We start from the raw sequence: 19,393 nt of genomic DNA on the forward strand, positions 1-19,393 counted from the left end.
CTTTACAAAGGAAACATATGTTTATTATTTTTAAAAATAGGAATATTACATAATCAAAAATGGAGAATCACCTTTATTCAACTGAACAGAAATAATATACTGTTAGGATTTTCATGTGTGTCCTTCCATTCTTTTTAATGTTTATATATATATCAATTTTTAAAAACTTCTTTCTATGAATTTTAACATATGTATAGATCCATGTTACCCCCACCAAAATCAAGATACACAACAGTTCTATCACACCCTTAAAATTTCTTCTTGGATCCCTTGTAATCACACTCTTCCTTACCTCTGATCCCTGACACCTGTCAATCTGTTCCCAGTCACTATCATTTTGAGTTGTTGTAATGTCATATAAATGGAATTACAGAGTATATAACCTCCTGAGACTAGCTTCTTTCACTCAGCGTATCTGACATTCATGTAAGATATGGGTATCAATGGCTCATTCCTTTTGATTGCTGAGTAGTCTTCCATTGTGTGGATGTTGCATAGTTTGCTTATCCATTTACCAGTTGAAAGGCATTTGAGTTGTTTCCAATTTTGGTGATTGTAAATAAAGTTACTATAAATATTTGTGTACAAATTTTTCTGTGAACATGTTTTCATCTCTCCAGGGTTTAAATACCTAGGAGTAGGATTACTAGGTCATATGGTAAGTGTATGTTTAACTTTGGAAGAAACTGCCCAACTCTTTTCCAGAGTGGCTGTACTATTCTGTTAATACCTTCCCAACAGCAGTGTATGAGAGTTCCAGCTGTTGCACATCCTTGCCAGCACTTAGTATTTTCAGTATATTTAATCTTAGCCATTCTAATAGACACATAGAAGTACCTTATTGTGGTTTTAATTTGCATTGTCCAAATGGCTAATAACGTTGGACATCCCCTGTACTTATTTGCCATCCATATAGCCTCTTTGGTAAAGTGTCTGTTCTAGTCTTTGACCATTTTTTAAATTATTTGTTTTCTTACTCTGGAGTTTTGAGAGTTCTTTATATATTGGAATCAAGTCCTTTGTTGCCTAAGAAATTTACAAATATTTTCTCCCAGACAGTGGTTTCTCTTTTTATTCTCTTTACAGTGTGTATACATTTTTAAAAAACAAAACTGGAATCAGAATGTGCATGCTATTTTATAATGTGATGTTTTTCATTTAGCAACATTATCTTAAAAATCTTTCTATGTCATTAGTTCTTCTTCTTCTTTTTTTTTTTTTTTGAGGAAGACACAGAGTCTTGCTCTGTCGTCACCCAGGCTAGAGTGCAGTGGCACTAACATAGCTCACTGTAACCCCTAATTCCTGGGCTCAAGAAATCCTCCTGCTCAGCCTCCCAAGTAACTGGGACTACAGGCACATGCCACCATGCCCAGTTAATTCTTTAATTTTTTGTAGAGATGGGGTCTTGCTATGTTGCCCAGGTTGGTCTCAAACTCCTGGCCTCAAGCAATCGTCCCACCTCGGCCTCCCAAAGTGCTGGGAATATAGGAACGAGCCACTGCATTCCACCTCAACATACTTTTAATCGCTGCAGAGTATTCTATTGCATGGAAGTAGTACCATAATTCATTTAATAAATTCCTCTGTTGAACATTTAAGTTGTTTTCTAATTTTTACTGTTAAAAACCTTATATTGATAAGCATACTCACAGCTAATGTTTTTCAGATATTCTAAATATTTCCCTAGGAAAGATGCTGAGAAGTATAATTGTTCTTCCAGATTACACATTTTTAAGGCTTTTTAAAACTACATAATGCCAAATTCTCCTTCAGAAAGGCTTTTAAATACTCATCATCAGAGTATGAAATAAATTGGGTATTATTATTGCTTTCTAACTTTGTTTCCTTGGTAGCTTAAAAAAAGTATTTTATTGGGTCTTTTAAAAAATATGCCATTCTTTTAATACAATAAGGCTAAATATTTATTCAAATGCTTTTTATCGTTTGTATATCTTTTTTGTGTGTGTCAATTGTCTCTTTATGTCCTTTGTGCATTTTTATAGAGGCGTAGCTCATCTTTTCCTTATTGTCCTGTAACTGTTTTATTGCAAATGTTTTCCTGCTGGAGTTTTATTTCAGTACACCTAAATGGTGCAGGGGTCTGGATATATTGCCCAGACTGGTCTCAAACTCCTGGCCTCGAGCAGTTCCCCCACCTTGTCCTCCCAAAGCTCTGGGATTACAGGTATGAGCCACTGTGCCCAGCCTGAAATTTAAATGTAACTGAGAATGCTGTATTTTATCTGGCAACCCCAGCTAGGGACCACAAATACAGTGGAGTGTGCATGAATTGGGTATTAGGTTCTAAAGTCAGCACATCTGGCAAAAACTGTAAAGACCAAACGTCCCTTAGTTTTTAGTATTCATTCAGTATGCATGGAGATCTGCCTTCCATTCCATGTGGTAATTCTTATGCACAATGAAGAACCTCTCAAGGAATAAAAGTTCACTCAAACCATCTCATTCTTGTGACCACAGGTATGAGGAGGGAAAAAAACGGGGAAGTCAAAATGTTCTTGCTTACCTGCAGGCTTTATTCTGTTTTATATCAGGTGTCTAAAGTGTTTAAACAAGTATGTATTGGCAGTTGCAGTGGTTACACAAGTTAAAATAGTGAAATTCATCTCACATGTAAGTATATTCTACAATCAACTCTCAAGAAAAACATGACCACGTTGTGACTCCACCAAATTATTTTTATATAGTTACCCTTCAATCCATGCTCCCCAAATCCCTCAGTCTAAATTTTACTTTCGATAAACATCCCACCCCAAAATGACTCTTAAATATTTTGCTTTTGGGCCGGGCGCGGTGGCTCACGCCTGTAATCCTAGCACTCTGGGAGGCCGAGGTGGGCGGATCGTTTGAGCTCAGGAGTTCGAGACCAGCCTGAGCAAGAGCGAGACCCCACCTCTACCAAAAATAGAAAGAAATTATATGGACAGCTAAAAATATATATAGAAAAAATTAGCCGGGCATGGTGGCGCATGCCTGTAGTCCCAGCTACTCGGGAGGCTGAGACAGGAGGATCGCTTGAGCTCAGGAGTTTGAGGTTGCTGTGAGCTAGGCTGACGCCACGGCACTCACTCTAGCCTGGGCAACAGAGTGAGACTCTGTCTCAAAAAAAAAAAAAAAAAAAAAATATTTTGCTTTTGGAAGAACGTGTGTATTTTGGATCATTCAGCAGCTACTTAAGAGCAATCATGGTGAAGGGCCTCATATCTCTTGTTGTGCAACAATGTCCTGTTTCATGCACCCTTTGTTTCTTTTCATGGATGCTTTTCTAAAAACTGCCCAACATTTTATTTTGGTGAAATATATCTAGCAATACTCAGAAATTTCAAAGCAATCATTAGCCAGCGGTCCAAAGCAAAATGTACAGAATGATGTATTCATTTCTCTCAAACACAGTTCATGAATGATATTTAAATCCCATTTATTTCTATCATATTCAAAACATTTTCATGAAATAAAAAAGTTGTAATCCTAGCCAAAGTTCATTTTAATAGGATTTGGACTGTAGAAAAAGATACTTTTTCTTCAATATATTTATATCTATAGTATACATATAATATAAATTCAATATATTCGTATTAATACATGCATGAAAACATTCAGATTGTCATTTTACATATTAGATATATGGCTTTTGTTGCTTAATACTATCTAAGCACATTGACTTTACATGTTTATTTCCAAATCAACATGGTATAAAAGAATCACATGGCTCTATGGGTATTGCTATGATCTCTGAGAAATCTTGTTCACTTTCGAATAGATTGGGAGGACAAGGAGCAACTCAAACATTTACAAATAAATATACATATATATACTCATACCTACATATGTACACATATATGCATACAGATATACACAAACATATGTGTGTATATGTATTTAAAGTTTTTATTTATGATAGAAAATTTCAAATGCATGAAAGTAGAGATAATGGTATAAGCAACCTCCACGTATCCAACACCTAATTTCAATGATTATCAACCTGTTCACCATAATGATATATATTTTAAGAAATATTTTTGAAGTATAACATACAAATGGAAAAGTATGTGGATCAATCATAAGTGTACAGCTGTATGAATTGTTACACAGTGACTGCACCCAGATAACCACCACCCAGATCAAGATGCCAACATGCTAGCACTGCAGAAGCCACACCCTACGTCCTCCTAACTCCCACAAGGTAACTACTCTCTTGACTTCTCACATCCCAGGTTAGTTTTGCCTGTTTTTGAACTTTATATAAATGGAGTCATACATGTGTTCTTGTTGTGTAACTTCTTTTACTTAATATCATATTTGTGAGATTGATACATGTTGTGTTTAATAGTAATTTGTTTCCTTACTGTGTGGTGTTCTATTATAGTACTATACTCTAATTTCTTTATCCATTTTACTATAGATGGACATTGGAGTGCTGTTTTGGTTAACACATATTTTGGTGAATGTATGTTGGCATTTTGAGCTAGAAGTGAAATTTCTAGGTTACAGAATATGCATGCCAAACAATTTTCCACAAATTTACACTCCCTGGTTGTTCCACATCCTTGTCAGCACTTGGTATTGTCAGTTTTTAAAATGTTAGCCCTTCTGCTGCTTCTACAGATATATCTCATTGAGGTTTTAATTTTTAACTTCTTTATGAGTAATGAGATTGGACGTGTTTTCAATTTTTTTGATCACTGACCATCTACAGAGGGAGAATATTTGCCCACTGGATTCAAGCAACTGGTCTCCACTGGGATTATCATTGCAGTTTTAACAACTTTATTGAGGTATATGCCATGCAATTCACTCATTTTAAATGTTCATATCAGTGAGTTTAGTATATTTACTGAGTTGTGCAGCCATCACCACAGTTTTAGAACATTCCCATCAACCCAATAAGATCTCTCATGCCCTTTAACGTTTAATTCCCTTTTCCACACCCACACTCCAGAAAACCACTAATCTATTTTCTGGTTCTCTACATTTAGCCTTTCTGACTCTTTTGGGGTTTTCTTTCTTTTTATAAATTAATAAATTAGTAATTTTACTTTTCCATCAGTTTCTGTGTTAATATAAATTCACCACAGAGAAACAGGTCTAATTTAAGTGTCCTGACAAGTGAGTTGTGTCCAGCTGTTGATTTGTCCTGGATTCTCCAATGTCAATGCCCTTTAGCCAAAGACCAACAGGAACACACTTGTGGTTGGGTTTATTACTGGTTACAGCAAGGAAGAATGCATACCATAGGGAGCCATGGGGCGTCTTAGTAAGAGGGTATTAGAAAGGGATTTGCAGGATATGAGCTTGTGTTTCGTGGTTTGGGGGAGTGTTTTAAGGAAGGAGAGTTTTGCTCTGGATTGGATGCTGTCAGAAAGCAGGGGTGATTCTTAAAATTAGATATCTTAATAAGTCTTATTTAGAAGGAGGGCAGAGTAGACTGAGGCTAAAGCTGTAATCAGTAAAGAAGCAGCAGTCACTATTCTCAGCCAAAATGGGTGATGTTTAGTCGTTTTGTGGTTTGGACAACGTTCAGGTTTTTCTCAGCCAAGATCGGGGATGTTTGGTTGTTTTGTGGTTTGGACAATGTTCAGGTTTTTCTGTTGTTTAGACGTGATTACAGAGTGTTGTGCTTTTGTCTGGATCCATCAAGATCACAGTGGCCTTGTCTGATGTCCAAGTTCTGTGAAACTGTTTCTATTCAACAGGAGAAAGCCAAGTTCTACCTGTAAGGACCAGGCCAGCTCCTCGAATGAAGCGCTGCTTTTCTCATTCTCCCCAAGATAGTGCCGTCTGGTGGGTACCTTGCCTAAGTAGTCAGCCATTCACTCCTCTGTACCACTGTATAATTTTGCCTTTTTTGGACACTTTTACAAAAATATTAGACCACCGGGTAAATTCTAACATTCAACCTCAGATTGTAGGTTTTTATAGATTTTTAAATGGTACCTCCTTCATCTTATAAGTGAGGTAGTGAACGACAATATTAGCACTCTGTTTGCTTTTCTCCATGATCCTAGGAATCTTTTAAATGTAGCTTAGCAATATTTGCAGTACATAGAGCTAACAAAGAATTCCTATCCGGGATATAAAAACTCTTACAAATAAAAACTTTTTAAAAAGATAACTAGAAAAATGCATGAGAAAGTTAAAGTTATGCAAAAAGTGGACGGTGGGCATAAATTCAGAGCAAGAACTAGTTTTACATATCCAGCTACATCATAGAGTGACACCATTGTCTTTCCCGAGTACAGTTTGGTGTTTTCCTCTGTGGCTTTCATTTTTCCAGCTTCTGGCCAAAAAATCCCTCTCTGGTTGCAACTTCTATTAGCTTATAAATAGCTTTTATGTTAGGTAAGTTATGTCCTGGGACCCATTCTTTATCTTAAAATTTAATACGATTTCTCATTCCTCAGCTCTGATCTACCATGAGTTGCATTTGTAGCATATTGTTCAGGATGAGTTTTATTTTCAAGTTGCAGTACCTAGCCTAGAAAAGGGGATGTGGGAGAGGAAAAATTTTTCCTCTACTCTCTTATCTATGTACCTGGAGTCTGCAAATGAAACTGACAAAAGACATACAATTAATAGGAGAAAAGGCATATCAATTTTAATATTTTTACTTGCATAGGGGCTTCACAGAAAAGATGAAAAAACTCAAAAGAAGCAGATAGACTTGGGGGCTTATATATGATTTTAACAAAGGATGATAAATTGTGGAGAAGTGATTAGACAAGGAAAGGGACTTGGGCTCCTAAGGGCAGTACATTATGGGAAGGTGAATATGAAATGTATGGTAGATAAAGAGTTGTTTAGTAAGGTTTGCTATGCACATTTATCTTGGTTTCATCTCAGGTCTTCCTGGAACAGGAGCAGGGTACACCTTTATAAAGGGAAATTTATTCTTTGCTTTTAGGCAGAAAGGGGGAAGGCAGAAAGCTCTTCCTGTGTCTGCTGTTTCTCAATTGTCTTCACCTTGAAATAAAATAATCCTTATGCCAAAGTGGTATACTTTGATCCCCTCCAGGGGTTATCAGTGACTCACTTTTTGTCTCTTGGGCTGTCACAGTTTTATATCAGAAAATGAAAGACAACGAGGCGACCTTTTTCTTCTGGAATATCTGCAAAGCTCATTCATTTACAGGCATACAACTAGTACAGTACGCACTTTCTGCAAATGGAAGCAAATTTCAACTTGGCACAAAAGTAGAGTGGCCAGATAAAATACACATATGTCCCATGGAATACCGGGAACATACTTATACTAAAAAATTATTGATTATATGAAGTTAAAATTTACCTGGGCATCCTGTACTTTTTATATGTTCGCTCTGAAAATCTTATACAGAAGTTGTGGGAAACTTAGAAAAACAAGCTGTCCAAATTATTTTGGCAGAGGAGTGGAAGAAACAAATTCCAATTGTTTTTAATGGTGGTAAAATATACATAATATAAAATTTACCATTTAACTGTTTTTAAGTGTACAGTTCTGTGATATTAGTACATTCACTTTGTTGTGCAACCGTCACCACCATCCACCTCCAGAACTTTTTTGTCATACCATACTGAACCTCTGTACCCGTTAGACACTGACTACCCAATCCTTCCCCGGCCTCTCTGTACCACTGTTCTTCCGTCTCCATGAATATGATAACGCCATATTATCAGCCATAAATTGGAGTTGGTAAATGCAATCTGTAGCAGAGGAAAGGAGAAAATCATATCCCTCAAGTTTTACAGTCCGTCAGAGTATTAGTACTTCGAGAAAAGGAGCGTCACCCTCATGGGGAGAACGAAAGAAGAAATTCATTTCTACCCAGTTAGGAACTTGAATCGCCATTCTTCCTTTTGCCTTTCTGCACAGCAGCACGTACGGCACAACGGCCATCAGGCAGGGACTCCGTTTTGCGGCCGGCGTGAGGGGCGGGGAGATTTCTCTCGGTCACGCCCGGGCACCCCTCAGACACCACCAGCAGGTAAGCAGAGAAACCCCAGAGCCGGCGTTGCCCAAGAGAAGCCGGATGCGGAAGTAAGGGGTCCGCCCCGCCCCGCCCCGCGGCCGAGCCCCGCCCCGGCCCCTCCCACCGGGCCCTAGCCCAGCTGGATGACGTGTCCGAATGAGAGTTGGCGAGGTGCGGCCGGCTGGCCTTACGCATGCGCGCCTCGGTGTGCCGGTTGTGTTTAGAGTCCGGAGGTCGTTTTGATTGAGAAAAACTCCACTTCTCCGGGTTTTTGTTGATGCTGAGCTCGGGTTATTGAGGAGACAGCTGGGTTTGGCGGGAAGAAGGTTACGGACCTCTTAGACACACCTCTGCCCCTCACCTCCGATCGCTGCGGGCTCGGCCTCTAGGAGTAGCCGGGTCACTGCAGGAAGGTTATTCCCTTTAATTAGTGTTATCTTCGTTTGTGAAGTACCTCTGGAAAATCCCAGGTTTAGTTCAGAGCTGAAAGTCTGCGATTCTAAATTCAGATCTGGAACTTGTGTGGTCTGTCCAGTACCGGTCATGTAGCGCTTATTCGCTCCTCGTGTCTCTAGGCTCTGGATGGAGAGGTGTAGGATGTAGAGACCAGAAACTTTAGTGAATTTACATATAAGTAGGAGAATGAGTAAACAAATAAACGTGATCGGTCCAGATTGTAGTAAATACCATGCCGGGGTTTAAGCAGAGAAGTGTTATTAAGGGATTTCAAGATTTTATAACATCGCTCTTGGCAAGAGTGAAAGCTGAGAGATTATTGCGGTACAGAGTCCAGGGAAACTGAGATTTTATAATAGTTTAGGGTAGCTGTGGACATGGAAAGTACTGAAAGGATTTAATCCATAGTTCCACTGCCCAGCCAACAGGACTTGCTGAAGGACTGGAGGTAGGGAGTGAGGGAAGGAGAAATTTAGGTTATCTCTCAGGTTGGGGCCTGAGAAGCAGGTGAGCAGCGATGCTGCTTCCTGGAAAACTAGGGAGGAAAAGATTGGGGTGAGGGCAGTGAGATAATGAAGCACAAGTTTTAGTTGTGCCGGAAAAAGAAGATCGTGAACAAGTGTTAATTTTTCTCCTTTTTCCTTTTTATTTGGACAGAATGTCTGCTTCCTCTAGTTACATTAGAAGTCTCCATGACTTCCAAGTGCAGAATATAATAAGAAATTTTCCCTAGCCCAAAGTTCAACAAATACGTTGATTTATTTGAGAGAGAGGATGTGAAGGGGGAAGCCACCTAGACAGTTTTCTGCTCAGGCCCTACTAGATTGGCTTTTGATATAAAAATGGCTGCCATTCTTCTGGGCCAAGCAGATGTGCTCAGCACTTTCCATACATTTTTTAATCTTCACAACAACGTTAAGAAGATGAAACTGTTTTCTACTTCCCAGTTCTCTCTTGATTAATGCTTGATTTCACATAACTAGATAGTGGTGTTCCAAAGCAGGAGCTCTTAATCAGTGCAAAGTACCTTTGTAAGTAAGAATGTTACCTTTCATTGTTCTGGTTACCCCACAACATAGATCAGTTTGTAGGGTTCTAGGTCCCTTTGAAAATTTGATGAAAGTTGTAAACCTTACTGGGGAAAATGTGCAAACACCCACAAGAATTTAGATAGTTCATGCATTTCCAAACTTATCTGGACTTGCCTATTTTCCGAACTTGCCCATTCTTGAACTCTGAGCAGGAGGTATTCCGGGTTATGATTCCTTATTATGTATTCTTAAGATGATGCACTCTTCCGAAGAATTCGATTGAAGTGTAAAGCTCAGTAGAATTGACTTTTTCATGTCACTAAAAAGTAAGTTTCTCCTTGAAAAATACTCAGAAAATGCAACACACACAAATGTGCACACCATATCACATTATCAATGGGAAAAACGACAGGAATTTGCTCAAGGATAATCATACCATACTAATTCACTTCGCCAGAACTTTCTTTACTGAGCTTTCAGGTGTGCCCGTGTCTTCCTTTGCAAGGAAATGACACCACCACCTTCTATTCACCTACTCCCATTTTTCTCCCTGACTCATTGCCATTGCCACTAGTTTAAAGAGGTCTTAGTGTGTGTACACAATCACTACCCACGCAAGAACGCACCACCGCATGCAGTGCTTGGAAACTGTCCGTGCATATGCCTTGGAAGAGCCATTTGAGAATTTATGGCTAGTTCCTCCCCACTTTTTTTCCTTATCCTGCTCCCAACTAGGCGTCTCCCGAGCTTTTCCTCCCGTCAACAACTCCGCCTCCAACAGCAAGTGCTTTCTGGGGCACTAACTCTGTAATAGGGGTTGGCGTGCGGCTGGCATTGTGGCAAGGAAACCGTATGATGTTTATCATAAATTAATAAAACACAGCAGCAAACGAGTAGCGCCTGGTAAGCGCAACGCTCCACGGCGCCCCAAGGGGCTCTGGATTGGAATTTGGAATCGGAACGTGAGCGCTGGACCAGCCCTCCCAGCAATCACCCCAGCCCGCGCGCCGAAAACCCGGAAAGTGGATTTCCCCGCGCTTCCTCCCGGAAACTCCTCGGGGCGCTTGCGGTCGCTCTCACTGAGCATGTGCAGACAGCGTTGCGCATGCTCTGTCGCGGTCTGGTTCGGTTTCTGTTGCGGGACTGGCGGTGTCTCGTAGCGTAACCGGAACTAGCCGTCGCGGGGCCGGCCTCCCTCATCTCCGGCGGCCTTGTCGTCGTCTCCGAGCCTCCCCGTCCCGCCTTCCCTCTTCACCCCCTAGGCTCGGTAGCCCTTTTTCCTGAAACAGCCGTCATGAGCGCGAGGTTGCCGGCGTCGTCTCCGCTTAGGTGGCAGCGGCTGTTGCTGCTGTCGCTACTCCTACTGGGGGCGGCCCCTGGCCCGCGCCGGGGCGGCGCTTTCTACCTGCCCGGCCTGGCGCCCGTCAACTTTTGCGACGAAGAAAAAAAGAGCGACGAGTGCAAGGTGGGTGAGGCCTGGCGGGCCCCCAGGTGCACTATCTGAAGGGGAAGTCGCCCCTGTTGGGGGAAGCTGGGGTCCCCGGGTCAGAGCGAGGGGAAGGGGGCGTAGCAGTAGGTGGGGTCGAGTTTCTCCACAAGCGCCTGGGGTTGGCTCGGCTTTGGGTTGTAGCCTGTGGAACGGCCCTTCCTGGGATAGATTTTGGAGGACTCAGTGGGCCACAGACAGGCCCCCCGTCTTGCGGGCCGAGTAGCACGAGCAGCTGTACTCAGTATTCCTGGAACAGGGATCATGTGTGGAGCGCCCTTGGAGTTGGCTGTATGCAGGTCCGTGAGCGTTCCACGAGTGAATTAATGTTCACTCACAGCCCTGTGTCACGCACGCTAAGGAAGTGGGCGACCAGGTCCCTGCTTGTGGGCAACTCCCAGCGTAGTTTCAACTTACAGTAGCTTTGAACTATATTGCTTCCTGTTTTATTGCATTTTGCTGGAACTGCAGGTTGATTATGAGCGCTTGTTCTTTCTAGGACTTTGATATCTAACTTTACGGTTAGTAATTGGTTCCTTATTTGTAGAATACAACACCCAGAGTCGCATAAACTACGATAATAAAGAGTTGCTGTAATGGTTGAGATGTTTAATTTACGACTTTTAAGTGTAAAAAACATTTTTATATACTAAAAATATATAAGATCCCGCTATTTAGTTTCTCTAAGATTGTTTTAAACACGTAAAAGGGGCAAACGGTAGGAGAAAGTGGGCAGGTCTTGAAAACTTTGATCTTATACTCAAGGTTTTCAGTTTAACTGCTAGTAAAAGGCGTAAGTGAAGTAACCCGCTTTTAGGTTGTTCAGTGTAGGGCTATTCATGCACTACCATTTGGGGGATGAGGATCTCTTTGAAACTGTTAGTAATTTTAACAATTCAAATAATTGTTCAACAAACTTTTACAATCTGTAGTTTTCCTTTTTTTTTTTTTAAGCTAGTGTTTATTACTACTAGCTTTGCTGTAGCTGTGAATTTTGAGGTTATTTTAGGACATTAGAGAAGCTATTAAATTTTTCATAACGTTTTGCAGTTTCTGTTTAGGTTTGTCAGCTGCCCTGAATGACATGTGGATGTATCTGTTCAAAAATTGTATCTATCTAAAGATCTTTAAGGTTTAATCAAGTCAACAGCACTTTAGTACTTAACTCTCCTATTTTGCAGTGCAAGCAGCTTTCACTCCTTTTTGAAGGTCCTGAATGAAAGAATATAGTGCTTCCAAGGGAAAAGGAGAGCTAGTCTTGCAAGTACACTGGTTTTCCAGTAAATATTTTAGTAACCAGCCTTTGAAACTTAGTATTTGATCTTTAATTTAAATAGCAATTGTGTATTGTATTCCTAGTGCCTCAAAGATGATAAATATATTCTTTGCCCTCCAGAAGGGACAAGCTTATGAATAGATTATCAAAATCTGATATATTATATAAAATGTATGTCCAAAGTGCTCTAAAACACAACTGAGGAATATCTGTGGATTGGAGTCTTCAGGGAAAGCTACAGAGAGGAAGTGACATTTGATATGGACTTCAGAAAATGAATATGAGTGAAATTTCCAGGTGGTCTGCCAGTAGATTTTTTTCTCAACACGTCCTTCAAGTAGCTATGTTTTAGTTATTTTCTAGTTAATCTTGGGGGGGGGATGGGGCTTTTGGATTTTTAATTTTCGTAGGTATGGGGATAAAACAGTCAAGGCAGATCATTTTTCTGATATGTTTGGATTTTCATCTTTGTTGCCAGCTACTCTCACATCTTGGTAAATGGAAATAACTCTTCGAAGAGCAGGAGCATGTACTTTCAGCACTTTCTTGTACAATTTGGCTAACTGGTGTAGAGAATTTGAATTAAACTCTAATATTCTCTTTGCTTTTCAAAGGAAATGCTGTAAATAACAGTAAACAATTTAAGTTTTTATTATTTAATCAGCATGTTAGTAATAATTTATTCTCATCCATTCTGTATTTGTTAAGGAGGACAGTCTTGTATACATTATTCAGAAAAGTGGAAGGGATTTCTTTTAAAAATTAGAAATGAGAGTTGTAAAATTGAAATATTTCCAAAAGATCCTAGTAGGATAGTGAATCCAGAGTTGGATGAATTGGGCAGGTCCTGGATGGTTTCCATCAGTTTTTCCATCTGTAAAATAGGCATAGTCATTTTTGCTTTTATTATATATTTCCCTTGAAAGGTATTTTGCATTAGGGGAAAAGTATAATATTTATCATTGTTGTGATAGTGTAAAGATGAAACCGATATATTTTCAGCATAAGTATAATTTACATATAGTATAGTTTGGTTTGGGTGTTTTTTTTTTTTTTTTTTTTTGAGTCAGAGTCTTGCTCTGTGGCCCCGGTTAGAGTGCCATGATATCAGCCTAGCTCACAGCAATCTCAAACTCCTGGGCTACAGCGGTCCTCCTACCTCAGCCTCCTGAGTAGCTGGGACTACCAGCACGTACCACCATGCCTGGCTAATTTTTTCTATTTTTAATAGAGATGGGGTCTCGCTCTTGCTCAATCTGGTCTGGAACTCCTGACCTCAAGCAATCCTCTCACCTCAGCCTCCCAGAGTGCTAGGATTACAGGCATGAGCCACCATGCCCAGCCTTTGATAGTAGTATAGTCTTTCCATGTAATATAAAGTTCATGTCCTTCATTTAGCTCAGTATGTATGTTGAGAGAGAATTAGAAGAACCCTGACACTTTGGTCATTTTCTCCTTTTTTTTTTTTTGAGGCAGAGTCACGTTCTGTCACCCTGGCTAGAGTGCCGTGGTGTCAGCCTAGCTCACAGCAACCTCAAACTCCTGGGCTCGAGCAATCCTCCTGCCTCAGCCTCCCAAGTAGCTGGGACTACAGGCATGCGCCACCATGCCCAGCTAATTTTTTCTATATATTTTTAGTTGTCCAGCTAATTTCTTTCTATTTTTTAGTAGAGATGGGGTCTCGCTCTTGCTCAGGCTGGTTTCGAACTCTGGAGCTCAAACTATTCTCCTGCCTCGGCCTCCCAGAGTGCTAGGATTACAGGCGTGAGCCACCGCACCCAGCCCATTTTCTCCCTTTCAAAGTATTTTATGTTTAACTCACTGGTGGAGAAACAGTTCAGTGAACAAAAAATTCTATTTATATTGCTCTAACTTCTGATATATGATCTTAGACTTCATAGATACTGTGACTGTGTTTCTGTGGCTTACTTTTTTTTTTTCTTTTTTTGGCTTACTGTCATTACATGTGCATACATCTGAATATCTACATAGTGTACATTCTTACTGCTTTTTATAGACTATATAGTATTTCATTCTGTTACTATGCTACCTATGGTTTGTGTAAACATTTCTTTCTTGTAGAGTATTTAGGTTGGGCCCAGTTTTTCTCTATTATGAGTAGCTTTTCTAGAATGTATTTCACAGGAATTTGCATATTCCCAAATATAAAATTACTAGGTCAAAGACAAGAAGCAGTTTTACAGTTCTATTTAATGTTGCCAGATTTCTTCCAAGAAAGAGGTTTGATTTACAGTTCCCTTAGTGAAACGATTCCTTGTGTCTCTACAATATTTTAATTATGATTTAATAGCTATGTGATAGTACATAAAACAGTTTTTAATGCATTAGTTTTCATTGCTTTAGAGGTTTTTGTGTCTTTTTATTTTGTATTTGGCTTGTTTTGTTAGGTTTTAAAACCATAGTAATAACAGATTGAGCTATGATATTTCTTTCCTGTAGAATCTGCTTTACTTTCTTAAAATCAAGGGATGTCTGCAATAAGTAGAATAAAGCCCTGCTCATAAGTGGATAGATCTTCCAGGGTAGAATGTGCAGCTTTAATTTAATTTGTCACTTTTTGACTATTTCAGTTAGCTGCTACATGCTGTTTAGCTTTAGATCTGTGGTCCCCAGCCCCTGGGCCACAGACGGGTACCAATCTGTGGCCTGGTGGGAACTGGGCCGCACATAGCAGGAGGTGAACGAGTGAAGCTTCATCTGTATTTACAGCCACTCCCCATCACTCACATCACTGCATAAGCTCCGCCTCCTGTCAGATCAGCAGTGGCATTAGATTCTCATAGGAGTGTGAACCGTACTGTAAACTGCACACGTGATAGATCTAGATTGTGCACTCCTTATGAAAATGTAATGCCTGATGATCTGAGATGGAGCTGAGGCAGTGATGCTAGCACTGGGGAGCAGCTGCAAATACAGATTATCATTAGCAGAGAGGTTTGACTGCACAATAAATGTAATGTGCTTGATTCATCCCGAAACCATCCCAGCCCAATATCTGTGGAAAAATTGTCTTCCATGAAACTGGCCCCTGGTGCCAAAAAGTTTAGGACTGCTGCTTTAGATCAAGTCATAAGTGTGCTGAGTGGCATTTTGATGGCCAAGAGTTGAGGATTAGTAAGCAATTCACCTCTGCTGCTTTGAACTTTCAAGTAATTATTGGCTTGTCAACATGAATTCAGATCTAAGGACTAAAAGTAGTGTTAACTCTCCAAAGCATGTGCCACGTTTTTGCCATTTGATGTATAGATCGTGTTCTTAGATGAGCGATTAAGATTTTCTTTCCAGTGCTGTGTGGAAAAATGACCAGACCCCCTAGTGGTTAAAAAAAAGAATGTTTAAATGAATTAGTTTTAACAACTTTTTCAAAAAAGGGAAACTTAGAGTTATACTCTTAACTTTCCTTATTCAGTAGTTATTTTTAGAAACTTTTTATAAATTATGTTTGTTATTTTGGGGACAGTTGCCTATAAATATGGAATGAGTCAGATTTAAGAAAATAACCCAGGCCGGGCATGGTGGCTCAGGCCTGTAATCCTAGCACTCTAGCAGGCCGAGGCGGGTGGATCATTTGAGCCAGGAGTTCGAGACCAGCCTGAGCAAGAGCGAGACCCTGTCTCTACTAAAAAAATAGAAAGAAATTAACCCAACAACTAAAAATATAGAAAAAATTAGCTGGTCATGTTGGCGCATGCCTGTAGTCCCAGCTACTTGGGGGGCTGAGGCAGTAGGATTACTTGAGCCCAGGAGTTTGAGGTTGCTGTGAGGTAGGCTGACGCCACGGCACTCTAGCCCGGGCAACAGAGTGAGACTCTGTCTCAAAAAAAAAAAAAGAAAGAAAAAGAAAATAACCCATGTGTACTTGTTGGTATAAGTGATGACTGTTGATATTTAGTTTCACTTTTTCATAGTTCTCTTTGGGATAAGAGTATTCATTCTTATTATAGCTTTTGGGAATTAGTGTGTGGATGTTACTGATACTGTTTCAAATCTAAAATCTGGCATTGGAAACAGTCACTTTGACTATGATAAATGCACGTTCCAACAGTTGTTCTTTCTTCCTGTGAAAAAGTATGTGAAACTCAGAAAGTTTGTCTTTTGATTAAAATTATTTAAAACCAATGTTATTTCTCATTATGGTGGATCCGAGAGCTAGAATCAGGAAAGCAAGAAAAGTCAATATAAATAAAATAGTGTCCTGCCTTTGGCCCCTCACAGAAGGAAGCCCCTTCCAAAGGTGTAAACTTGAACATCTGAAACAAAATCACAGACATGCTCCACACTTCATATCCTCAGCACAAACACATAAGTGCTGCAGAGACGTAGAACCCAGTTCCCCAAACTTCTGCAATTTTCTGTCACCATGGTCTCTCAAGTTTTGTAATTAACTATAGCTATTTTATATGTGCTAAACAAGGTCATTCTATGTTGCCATTAGGATAAAGTATTTGGAGGAAATTTGTGATTTTTTTTCTCTTATTATTACTTTTAAAACCTACTTCTTATCCTTTACTAATAGTAATGATAAAAACTACAATTTTTATGTTTTGTTTGTGTGCCAGGTATACAGTACCTTAGCTAAACTTCATAATAACCATGTGAATTTTAGATGGGGAAATGGAAGCTCAGTAAGATTTAGTAACTGTCTCAAGCATACATAGCTAGTAAGTAGTGAAGCCAGGATGCAAACAAACCAACTGTTTGATTCCAAAGCCTGGGCTGTTCACATTGGGGTGCTGCTGTGTCTTCTACTCTGAACACTCTTCTACTTCTCTGCCTTCCCCCTGGGGAACTCTGACTGCATATAACCCTGGACTTCCACAGTTAATGCACTGATCAACAAAAGATTCTGTTATCTATGTAATTAATTTTTAAGTAGTTATGTTTTATGTGTATTCCTTTCTTTGATGCAGTCTAAAATTGAAATTTTATTTTTCGGGGCTGTGGGGAATCTCCTGGTTACCTAGGAGATCAACTTCTGGGCATTGCCTGTCAGATAACTCAGAGGTCATGAACATCCCTTTGTGAGTCCCAGCATTCTCTGTTGGGACTTTTTACTGTGTCCAAGTTAAGATTTCCGTTCTTCAGAATTTTCCTGCTGTGGACTTCTCTGATATTAAGCAGTTGGAGTTGCCATGGCTTTCCTTTTTTATGGCTGTGCTTCTGTATCTCAGACTCTTCTGTTACTTGTCATTTGCTTTGATCCTGCACAGTCACAATTCTTCATGGAGATCTCTTTCTCCCTTGAAAATCCAGTTGCAGGCGTAGGGTGGGACAGATGTGACGGCAGCCAGATAAGGTGGAGTAAAAGCAGAAACAAAGGAACTGGGAACCGGGAAAAAAATGCAGTCCTGTGGCATGGCCCATGTGCCTCAAAGCAGTGACATAGACTATAGTTGGGACCACAGCTGGAATCAGGCAAATTTGGATTAGAAATAAAATTATACATTTGGGAGAAGGATTTAGAAGGGAGACCATAGAACTCTAAATAAAACCATTTCCATTGTTAACTTAAAAATCACGAGACCTATAAATTTGTAAAGGAAACTTTCTTATGAAGTGTTACAGCTTGCAAGGTGGCCATTCACTCTTACCTGCTAGGAAGCGCAGCCTCAGCGAAGGCCAGCAGTTGGCGCTTCGAGGGAGGGAGGGGTTAGACAGGAATTGAAGCTGAGCCAGTTTGGCTAAGTACACGTATTCAACAGGTTACGGGAGGAGCTGTGAATATTCCTGAACAGTTTCCTGTTGCATGCAAATTGAACAAACATGCATGTTACATGCATACCGTGTTCACCTTGGAGTGGAGACTTAACATTTAAATGTATTACAGTTAGGTTCCATACAACAAAAGGTAGAGCAGGGATCCAAAGGCACTCAAGTGCTCAGCCTCTGTAAAGTGGCCAGAACCAGCACATGTCAGTGCTCACCTTATTAGGAGAAAGTGATTGAAATCTGTCTCTTTGATTGAAGTCAATCAAAGCTGTATTTGTGGCTTGTGAAACAGGGAATCAGTTAGTCAGCTTTTGGTGGTGAACTGTAATTCTTTTAATATTGTTTATGTCAAGGCCAGTGCTTGTTTGGCTGCTAGAGAAAAAGAAAATCCTGTGGCAGTTAGAACATAGTTTATTCTTTAATTGTAGGGGTACATGACTTAACTCTTGCCTGGCATGGCCTTAGGTCCTGTTTATAATTTGGTATCTTAATGCCATAAAGAGTCTATTCTGCCAGTCTTATGATCTCTATTTTAACACTAATGCTGGTCAGTTGTGTCTAGACCACAAAATGGTGGAGATATAATGAGGTGTGTCTGACCTCCTGTCCCATCACAGCCAATAACTTGGTTTTTAAGGTTTCTCTGGGGTCCCCTTGGGCAAGATGGGATCTATTCAGTCAGTTGAGGGACTTAGGATTTTATTTTTATTTTACACTATGAAAACTTTCTTAGTGTAAGATTTATAGTCAGTTTTGCTTTGTTTAAGTGATTAGGATTCTGTAACTTCTTTAAAATGCTTAATATTTTCAAAACTTTTCATGTTTGTACTAACCTAGGTAGGAACAGTTTGAAAGTAGGAATGTGAAGTAAGTGATCTTTAAGGCTCTTCTGGTCACATCGATGATAATTTAGAGTTGACTATCTCTATTTAAGACAAATTTCCAGAAGGAGAGGGGCTTGATTAACTTTTGGATGGAGAATAAAGCTGTTTAGAGTAGAAAATGACCTTAAATAAATCACATATTGCCCTCTTATAGCACATGCTATTTTACTTATGAGAAAACTAAATCTCATAGAGATTCAGTTGCTACTCCAAGAACGTACAAATAGTTCTGTCACTTTTTTCTTCTACATTCTTGAATCTCTCCATCTCGATTATAATTTTTTTTTTTTTAACAGAGTCTCACTCTGTTACCCAGGCTAGAGTGCAGTGGCGTGATCATAGCTCCCTGCAGCCTTGAACTCCTGGGCTGAAACTATCCTCCTGCCTCAGCCTCCCGAGCAGCGGGGACTACAGGCGAGCGCCACTGTGCCTGGCTGATTTTTCTATTTTTTGTAGAGATGGAGTCTCACTCTTGCTCAGGCTGGTTTTGAACTCCCCAGCTCAAGCAGTCTTCCCACCTCAGCCTCCCAGGGTGCTAGGATTACAGGTGTGAGCCACCAACC

General features: G+C 40.0%; 1 protein-coding gene across 1 annotated transcript in view; it reads left to right on the top strand.

Moving 5' to 3' along the window:
- Positions 1 to 10,611: 10,611 nt before the first annotated feature.
- TM9SF2 (transmembrane 9 superfamily member 2) overlaps positions 10,612 to 19,393 on the top strand; it is a 59,091-nt gene continuing 50,309 nt past the window's right edge. Inside the window, exon 1 of the mRNA XM_069467058.1 lies at positions 10,612 to 10,919. Coding sequence (XP_069323159.1) covers positions 10,749 to 10,919 — 171 coding nt within the window. The 5' untranslated portion in view covers positions 10,612 to 10,748. The remainder of the gene's footprint in view (positions 10,920 to 19,393) is intronic.

The sequence above is a fragment of the Eulemur rufifrons genome, chromosome 4 (genome assembly GCF_041146395.1).
Source record: "Eulemur rufifrons isolate Redbay chromosome 4, OSU_ERuf_1, whole genome shotgun sequence".
NCBI lineage: Eukaryota > Metazoa > Chordata > Mammalia > Primates > Lemuridae > Eulemur > Eulemur rufifrons.